The sequence below is a fragment of the Elephantulus edwardii genome, unplaced genomic scaffold (genome assembly GCF_000299155.1).
Source record: "Elephantulus edwardii isolate Elephantulus edwardi_28Jun2011 unplaced genomic scaffold, EleEdw1.0 scaffold00020, whole genome shotgun sequence".
In the NCBI taxonomy this organism is placed as follows: Eukaryota; Metazoa; Chordata; class Mammalia; order Macroscelidea; family Macroscelididae; genus Elephantulus; species Elephantulus edwardii.
Genome location: NW_006399770.1, coordinates 9,857,953 through 9,867,945, shown reverse-complemented (window position 1 = coordinate 9,867,945; position 9,993 = coordinate 9,857,953). Strand labels below are relative to the sequence as shown.

Genomic DNA, 9,993 nt, shown 5'->3' with positions numbered 1-9,993 from the left:
TGGTCCAGTGGTGAGAATCTTTGTCTTCTTAACATTGAGCCTCAGTCCATACTGAAGGCTGCAGTCCTCGACCCTTCGCAGCAAGTGCATGAGGTCCTCCTCAGTTTCAGAAGTAGGGTTGTGTCATCCGCATGACGCAGATTGTTAATAGATCTTCCACCAATCCTGATGCCACAATTCTCCTCATAGAGCCCCGCCTCCCGGATAATCTGCTCTGCATACAGGTTGAAGAGGTATGGAGACAGGACACATCCCTGGCATACCCCCTTCCCAATTTTGAACCATACAGTGTTACCCTGCTCTATTACTTGCTACCATGTTAAATTTTGACACTGCTACTGGAGTATAAGATGGCATGTCATTGTGGTTTTGATTTTCATCTCTCTTACTTCCAGTGATTTGGAGCATATCTTCATGTGTCTGTTTGGCCATCCAAATATCTTCCTCTGTGAAAATTCTTTCCATGTCTTTTACCCATTTCATAATTGTGTTATCAGTCTTTTTGTTGTGAATGCCCTGTAGGAATTTGTAAACTTTTGATGTGAAACTAGTTACAATACTCTTTATCATGCAGTTATTCATGTGGTTTCATGATAATCTTTTAATAAATTTACATGTATGCTAGTTATGCCCCTTCTTTCATTTTTGACCTTCAGTGTTTAAGACTTTAGTGTCTCGATAAGTCTAGCTATTGGTTTATCAATTCTAACAATCTCTCCAAAACATAATAGGATTCTGTCCTTATCTTTTATTTTGGAGAATTTGACAATGATATGTCTTGATATTTTTCTTTGTGGATTTAGTCTAACTGGTGTTAACTGAACTTCTTGAATATCTCCGTTCTTCATAATACCTGGGAAGTTTTCTTCTAGTACCTCTTTCACCTTCCAAAGCATTTTGCCCCTCTCCAAGGAATAGCCCCTCCTAACGACATTCCAAATTATATGAGGGGAAGCCTCATTATTCTAACATCCAGTGAGCACCCTAACTTCACCCTCTACCAAAACATATTTCGTGTGTGTTTTTTTTTCTTTTGGCCTTCCATGGGATGTTCAGTGCTGTTCTCCAACATCACAGCTCAATGACATCAATTCTTCTGTCATCTTTATTCATTGGCCAGCTCTCAGTTGCATAGCAAATTATCAGAAATATCATGACCTGAATCAGACATACTTTAGTCTTCAAACTGACATCATTACTCCTTAATAATTTGGGGAGGTCCCTAACTGCAGACTTTCCCTATGCAATGAGTCTCCTTATTTCCTGAATGATTATACCAAAGATGTTTATTGTTAGTCCAATTAAGAAGTTGATAGTTTCAGTCTCTTCTCCATCTATTATGATTCTTGGAAGGGTGGAGTATTAGCAAAGAAGGGGAAGGCCCTCGACCAGGTAGGTTGACATGGTGACTGTTCAGTGGGCTTTAGTGTGTCTGGAAGTGTGAATATGGTACAGGATAGGACAGGATTTAGATTTCTTGTTCATAGAGTCTCTATGAGTTGTACTCAGTGGCACCCAACAACAACAACAGCAGACTCTTGCATAATTTTCTCAGTGATTTTTCAGTGTCCTCTCATATTCTGTAATTCCAGTCATACATGTTGTCCCTGGAGTGTGGAAGGAAGGAATAGAGGAAACAGAAAAGATCTGGTCATAATCTGAAAAGATGGTGTACTAGTGGGCACAGTTTGATGGTGATTAATTTTATAAAACACAGTGTATGGGAATGATTGTATGAAACATAATGTCAATTAAGGAAAGTGCCACACACACACAAAAAACCAACACTATGTGTATAAGTGAAACAGAATGTACATGAAAAATTATATGCATACCAATAAAAAATTTAAAAAAACACATTATGGGATTACTAGTTGTCAAATTTGACTTATAAGCAATTGGTTTGGTTTTCATAGTTCTTTATTCTTGAAGTCTTTTAGTTGTGGTATGGAGAAAGTAATGAATATTACATGGACTTTCAAAAGAACAAATGTGTTTTGTAGACAATGATACCAAGATGCTTCTTAGAGGCAAGGATGATGAAACTTTGTCTTGCATACTCTGGATATATTATTGTGTTGTTGGTGTTTTTGGTGTTTGTTTTTTTTTTTTAGTTTCTGCTGGTTTGTTTTTTTTTTATTGTGTTGTTTTTATGTGCCAATGAGTTGACTCTGACTCAATAGCAATCCTATGTACAGCAGCTCTGACCCCTGCTCTACCCAGAGATAAATTTAATTGTCTCTGACACGCCTACCTCCATCACCCCAATCAATGAGTCAATCAGTCTCATCCAGGGTCGTCCCTTTTTGTGCTGTCCCTCCATCCTACCAAGCATGATGTCCCTCTCCAAGGATTGGTTCCTCCTTCCAATATGCCCAAAGTATGTTAGATGGAGCTTTAAAAACCTTGCCTCCAAGGAGCAGTTTGATTTTACCGTCTCTTGGACTATTTCAATATTCTTCTCCAGCACCACAAGCCAACGGTATTGATACTTCTATCATCCTTAGTCATTGTCCAGATCTCTGATGCGTAGCTAGTATTTGTGCAGACCATGGACTGGACCAGACACAGTTATGGCTCAAGACTGACATCATTGGTCCCTGACAGCAGATTTTCCCATTGCAATTTGTCTTTTTATTCCCTGAGTGCTGATACCAAGAGTGTTGATTGTGGAGCCAAGCATGCTGAAGTTAACAATCCTAATCGCTTCACCATCTATCATGATGCTGCCAATTGGCCCAGTGGTGAGAATCTTTTTTTTTTTTTCTTGATGTTGAGCTTCAATCTCTATTGAAGACTGCAAGCTTTGACCTTTTGCAGCAAATGCCTCAGGTCCTCTCTGCTTAAAGCAGATTGTTAATGAGTCTTCCTCTAAACCTGATGCCACATTCCTCCTCAGAGAATCCAGCCTCCTGGATGATTTGTTCCACATATAGATTGAAAAGAGATGGAAATAAGAGGCATCCTTGGCATACATCTTTTCTGTTTTGAACCATGCAGTGTTTTCTTGCTCTGATCTGATAAGCATAATCAAATGTTCTGGGATTCCCATTCTTCTCAGAGTTAGGCATAGATTGTTGTGATCCACACAGTCACATGCCTTTACATAGTCAATGAAACACAGATAGACATTCCTCTGGTACTTTATGCTTTTTGCCAAAATCCATCTAACATTGGCTTTAATATCTAATATCATGTGCCTCCTCTAAATTCAGCCTGGCAGTTTTCTGTTGATATGTTGTTCTAGTCATTTTTTCATGATTTTCAGCAGGATATTGTTTGCATAATTCTTATTCAGATTTGCTGATTATTTCATCTGCAAATTTAAATCTAATATGAAACCTTTAGAGTCAGTTTGTCTACCTAGTAGTTTTTAGTTCCGTAATTTCATTTTGTTCTTCTTTTCATTAGATCAGAAGAAAAAAAAGCAGAAAGTTCAACAAAACAAAACAAATCAACTCTTAGTAACTAGTGATACATGTAAGCACTATTTGAATTTTCTACTTATGTTATTTCCTGGGAGATTTTATTCCCCCCTTACATATAATGCATCCTGGCTTTGAGATGAATTCTTGTATAACTGTGTAAAACAGAAAGAATTTTCTCAGAGACACATTCTTATTTGAGCGGTTATTATATGAGTTGGTACATCCTGAGGGAGTGATAGTGTAAAACTTTTTCTCTTCAGGCTCTGGGCAGTGATATGTGTTACACCATGTTTTCAGAAGTTTCACTAAATAAAATGAAATTGCCAATAAACAATTGTTTTTGCTGTGCCTCATCCTAGCTGTCCTACAATGGAAGTCCATGTGGACATTAATATTCTTTGTAGTGTTTATCCAATCCCATCATCCCTAGAAAAATATTAAAAAAATCAGTACTTCAACATATATTCCATTAGCAAAAAGAAGATAAAATAAAAAAATAAATAGTATATTAAAAACATAATTAAAATTAATTTGATAATGAATTACTTTTTAATTTCATTTGATATTGTATTCTTTGAGACATTGTTATTTTTACTTTAAGAACTTTTCCTTTTTACTTTGAACATATGTCATGGTTATTTCCAAGCCTTTGTTAAATAAGGCATCTAACCTTTCCAAAGACAATTTCTACTGCCCTTTTTTTTTTCTTATTTATAAATCATACATTCCTATTTCTTTTCATATCTCTTTGTTTTAAATATTGTTGAGTATTGTACGTAAAATATTGTAGTAATTTCTGATACAGACCCTCTCCCCTTGGATCTTTGCTTGTTAATTTGATTACCAAGTGGATAAACTATTTTAATAAAATAATTTACTCCCACATTAATGAGTCTTGGATATCTTTCCTTATAGGATGCATCATTGGGCATATGCAATATAAACTCAGAATATTTTTTCCTAAAATAAGGCTGTTGTTGACTTTCTCCTGATCTCACTGTTAAAACATTTGCCTGTGTTAGTATCATATTTAGCTTCTTCCTTTCCACTGAATGTTGGTTGATTGCTCCATTGTTTGCAGCAATATTTAGGGATCTGGAGAGTTTCACAGCTTGGTCTAGTTCAATTCATATTCTTTTGGAAGGGATAGTTTTGAAATTATTTTTGATGTAAGGAATGTTTTGTTTTGTTTTTTATTTTTTAGCTTTCTCTTTTCCTGTGTCATATTTGTTTGTTCATTATTTTCTAATAAACTAGTTTTACTCTGATTTTAGCTTATTAACCTCACAACATTATTAGATTGCTTTTAATTGTTTACCTTCAAAATAGATTTAAGTCTCATCTTACTTCCCTTGGCTTGACGACCCCATCTCATGAGAAAGTTGAACAGGGTGATTGAGGTCCTAGTATTATTAGCATAATCATAATTATTATTATTTTCACAAGTGATTATAAAGATTTTTCTCTTTTCTCTTGTATCTCATTAAGCCACATATCACTACAGCCGTCTCTGGGTAAAAATGAATATAGCCCAATAATCAGAACAACTGAGAACTAATATATATTATTTTATGTATTGTTGTGTGCCATCAAGTCGGAGCCAGCTGATGGTTGACTCTCCAGCAGGTTTTCAGGGGCAGAAAATTACACAAGAGGGCATTGCCCATCTTTCTTCCATGAAGCAGCTGGTAGATTATAACTGAGTGTCTTTTGATTGGTAGTACAGCTCTTTACCACTAGGTCCCCTGCCCTGTTGAGTGGATCATTGAGCCACACTTGATTTATTTATTAGTGCACAGAAGTGAAAAAATAATAATAGTGAGTAAAATTGGAAAATGCATGGGAAGGTGTTAATTAATATAAGTTTATACAAAGAAATGGAAATGTCCTCTGATTTTTTTGTTATGTAAGAATGCTGTGTATGTGTGGTTTATTTTAAAGTACTATTTGTTCTATGATTTAAAAATACTTATATTAATTAATGAGCACAGTATTAAATAAGATGTCATCTAGCAATTACTTTAGATAAGCTTAATTTGGAACTACAGTGGTAGTTGGAAGAGAAACCATTTTTAGTATATTTCTAATAATAAGACAGTCTATCCCATTTATTCATTTACTTTGGTCATTTTGGAGGTTCTTAGAGCTCCTCCAAGACATTGTGATGAATCATTTCCAGGTGAATGTGGCTCCTTACTTTTCATTGAGACATAGAATTCACATTTGGAAAGTAATCAGGGAGTTTCCCAAACTTAGTAGAAATTCCATTGTATGGAACTTTACAAATTCAGTTTTGGATGAACAAGTCACAGAAAATTGCTATGGACTATAACCTCCAATTTCATCACCTCAGGGGAGATTTTGTGACTTAGTCCATAAAGAATTGTGCTAAAAGGCTACACCTCTCCCCTTTGGAAATTCAGACACGAGTGGATTCTGACTTCATGGAAATAAGTTTTATTGTGTTCTATGGTTTACAAAGCATGATGCAGCACAAAGGATGCTCTATCATCTCACTTATTTTTCATTACAGTCTTCTGATATTGGTGTTTATTACTGGAGATGTGGAGAAACTGAAGAGCATAAAGAAAGTTGCTTACTTAAAGTTATATGACAAGTTGTTGTGAGGGACTTTGGAGTCCATGCCCAGTCACAGTAACCCTCTGCAGCACAGATGGAAGCACTGCCCAGTCATGCACCATCCTCACAATCTGCTCTGTGGTTCAACTCATTGTATTAGTTTCTCTCCTGGAGAGTCTTCCTTCCTGGCTTCTGACTCTTCAGCTTTCCAAGCATGATGCTCGTTTCCAACGTGCACTGATAACATGTACAAAGTATGCTGGTTTATATCTCTCTGTGTGTTGTTGTTGTTGATTGCTGTCAAGTTGAAGATGACTCTTTGCAACCCTGTGAACAAAAGGCCTGAAGCCTTTCTATAACTATCGTCAAAGTTCATAGTTTCCAGAGGCATGTTGTTTAGGAAGTGGATGCCACTGTATTTGCCTTTTATTAATACCTTGGCAGCATTTCTTCCAAGACTATATGACAAAGAGAAGTTGAAATTTGATTCATGAGTTTTGAACAGTCTATTTTAATGCATGAGCCTCTGCTATGTACTCAGTGCTACACATCAAGACACAAAATATTTTTTTTAAATCTGTAATCCCTCAACTAAAATGTTTTTTATTAGAAGGGAGGATAGAATAATAAAGTGACAACTACTGTTTTACTTGGTGTGTTTGAGTGGTCTAGAACAGAAAAGACTAACCTAGATACAAAAGCTTTCACTCTTAAAAAAGAATGTAGTGTTCACAATAAAAAAGAGTTGAAAACAACCTAAGTGCCCATCAACAAATGGCTAGAGAATCTGTGGTATAGTCACACAGTGGAATACTATGTTGCACTGAAAAGCAAGAAACTCATGAAATATTATTCAAAATGGTTGATCCTAGAGGACATTATGCTGAGTGAAATATCTCAGTCACAAAAGGACAAATAGTGCATAGTGCTACTGTTGTAAAAGAGGCCTGACATCAGGGTTGAAGGAAGACTGAGAAAGATGGGATAAATAATGTACACTGTATTGAAACAGGGAGAGAATTGTTTAAAAGGGATATGTGCTTAGGTATTATTGTCATGACAGAAGTCTAGAACAAAGGCTGCATAGTGGATTAGACTTGGGGGGAGGGACTGTACAACAATGAAAGGATTTTTCTTTTACTTTTCAAAGAGAAGAGTGAACTCGGGGGGAGGGGTGAGCAGGGAGAAAAGTGTAACAATAAATTAATGGAAATCCAATGTCTCTGTAAATTTCCATTAAAAATAATAATAATAATATTTAGGAAAGAATACAGTGAAATTTGCTAATGTGAATTCTAATAATAATCTCAGCTGACACTCCTAGTCTGTAGGGAGTCCTGGTACCATATTAAATTGTTTCATTCATATATCTCTGTCTTTCTATATCAATTCAAACTCAACTCAGTGCCACATATTTAGAGCCAACTCATAGCTGACCCTCCATAGGGTTTTCTTAAGCTGATAATCACATGGAGGAGAAGGCCCCTTTTCATCCTGTTGAAGTACTGGTGGATTTGAACCAGCCTCCTTTAGGTTAGCAACACAGCTCCCTACAGACTATGTCACCATATGAGCCCATAGTATCCTTCCTGCATTCCTTACTCTTAGAAAAGAACAAAGCAAAAGGTTGAAAGCCTCAGCTATGTGAAAGGCCTTTGATTATTGACAATTTCTGTATTTTTTCTAAATTTCCTTTCTGAGTTTTTTCAAAAGCATTTACATGTACTGCTTTTAAACACTTAACAGCTGATAAAAAAATAGGTAAAAAAGGTAACTGGATTAAATTGAGATATTTATAATTTTGAATCCTCTGGTCAAATTATAGTTGTTTTAGTTTATGTTTATATGTTGGTCATTCCTTTGTTATGTTAACCTACAGTGTTTTGTTCCCCCCTTGTTATATAGCATTGGCATTGTTTTCAGTCAAGACTTTCTTTGTGGTGGGAGCTTAAAACGTAAATGAAATGCTAATTAAAAAAAAAAGTCAGTGTCTTTACTTAAATATTATTTATTCTGTCTTTAGAATATCCTGGCCTTAAATCCTCGAACACAGACTCATGCAACTCTGCGTTCCACTTCATCAAAAAAATTAGACAAGAAGCACTGGAAAAGAAATCCTGATAAGAACTGCTTTGTAAGTAACACTGCTAAATGATTTTATGTTGAAAGTATCTCCTTCCACATATTGTAAGACAGTATTTTACATTTATTCAAGAATACTCTTAAATAGGAAATACAGCTGTAATTTAAAAAAAAATTCTTTATAGTTTCAAGTTATTTTAATCTTGATTTTAAATATATTTTCTGACACAAACATTATTTAACAAATAGGTAAGTTAGATGAAGAGAGAGAATATATAATAAATATTTGATATAATGTAATGAATTATATCAATAAAGTATAATTATTCTCATAGAGCAAAATGTGTATGAATGAGTGAGTGAAAATGAATATTATTTGTAAATTTTCACTGAAATAAATGTGTTAATGAAAACAAACAAGTCCAATGCTCACAAGTCTACTCCTATTCGAAGCACCTTCCATTCAGCCAGTTTCTGAAGAGACTGCCGCCTTTCTTCCCTGGAGGTTTTTGCGAATTTGAACTGCTAACATATCAGTTAGCGTCCCTTTATACACTAGTGGTAAGGAGTTTGTCTGCCAACTCAAAAACACACAGCTCGACTCCATCAGTTGTCCATGGGAGAAAGATGAACATTCTCTTCCTGTGTAATTTACTGCCTCTGAAAATCTGCTGGACAGTCAACTATGAATCACTTCTGACCCAATGATACAAAAGAACAGCACCCTTAGCCATTGGAGTAATGTGAATTACCACCCCACAGTGGGCTGTCATTGTATACCTGTTAGAATGTTGACAGTATCGAATGCTGATCAGAATGGAGGAAAAAAGTATCCTTTATGCATTGCATGTGAGAGTGCAAAATGGGGAAAAACAGTTTGGAAGTTGTTTTAAAAACTAAATATGCAACGATCAAATATACCAACAATTTTATCACTAGACATTTATTACAGATTACCTCACCAAAAAAGTTTAAGAGCAATATGTGTATCCACTTTATTCATAATAGCCAGAAACTAGTAATGACTCATTGAAAGAAGTGGTTGTAAGAAGGCCACAGTAATGGCCAAGGCAGGGTTTCATTCCATTGTCCATAGTGTTGTTCTGAGTGTGAAGTAATGTGATGTCCCTAACAACTACAGAAACAACACAGATATCTATCAGTGGGTGAATAATTAAAGTAATTATGGGGAAACTAGACCATGGAATTCTGTTATTTTTCTTTTCTGCCATTTTGTCAATTATAACTTTTAGTGACTCCATGCCACATAGTAAATGAGTGTGTCAGGTTCTCTTGGCTGTATGCTTTATGAAGTCAGATAACTAGGCTTGTGTCCTATAAAGCCACACAGTGGGGTTGAGCTGTGAACCTCACAATAAGGGCTCATGTGCTTAACTGTTGTGCTATGTGGGCTCTTTACCATGGAACACTATTTATTCTGCTACAAAGGAATAAGGACAATATGGAAAATCTAGAGGGAATAGTGCTGAGTGAAAATAGTCAATCTCAAAGGTTCCATACTCTGTAGCTCTATTTCCATCATATGTGTTATTGTTAGGTGTCATTCAGGCAACCCCAACACACACTAACTCCACAAATACAACAAATTAAAACCTTGGCCTATCCTGTGTTGTCACAATATTTGCTATATTTAAGCCCATTGCTATTATGCCAGTAACTATGCCTTGAGGGCCTTTCCCTTCATTTGCGAATCTTTTTTTCCTTATTTTTTAAATGAGGCTGGAGATAGAATGATTGAATTTTGTAAAATCAATGACTTATTCATTGCAAATACATTTTATAAAAGACACAAACGCAGGTTATACACATGGACTTCACCTGATGGTATGCATAGGAATCAGATCGACTACATATGTGGAAGGAACCGCTGGAGAAGCTCAAT

The 9,993-nt window shown here is 35.7% G+C and overlaps 1 protein-coding gene across 1 annotated transcript in view; it reads left to right on the top strand.

Annotated features, from left to right (window-relative positions):
- The window catches only part of DPYD (dihydropyrimidine dehydrogenase), a 1,462,963-nt gene that overhangs the window by 95,170 nt on the left and 1,357,800 nt on the right, over positions 1 to 9,993 (top strand). Inside the window, exon 2 of the mRNA XM_006882430.1 lies at positions 8,032 to 8,142. Coding sequence (XP_006882492.1) covers positions 8,032 to 8,142 — 111 coding nt within the window. The remainder of the gene's footprint in view (positions 1 to 8,031; positions 8,143 to 9,993) is intronic.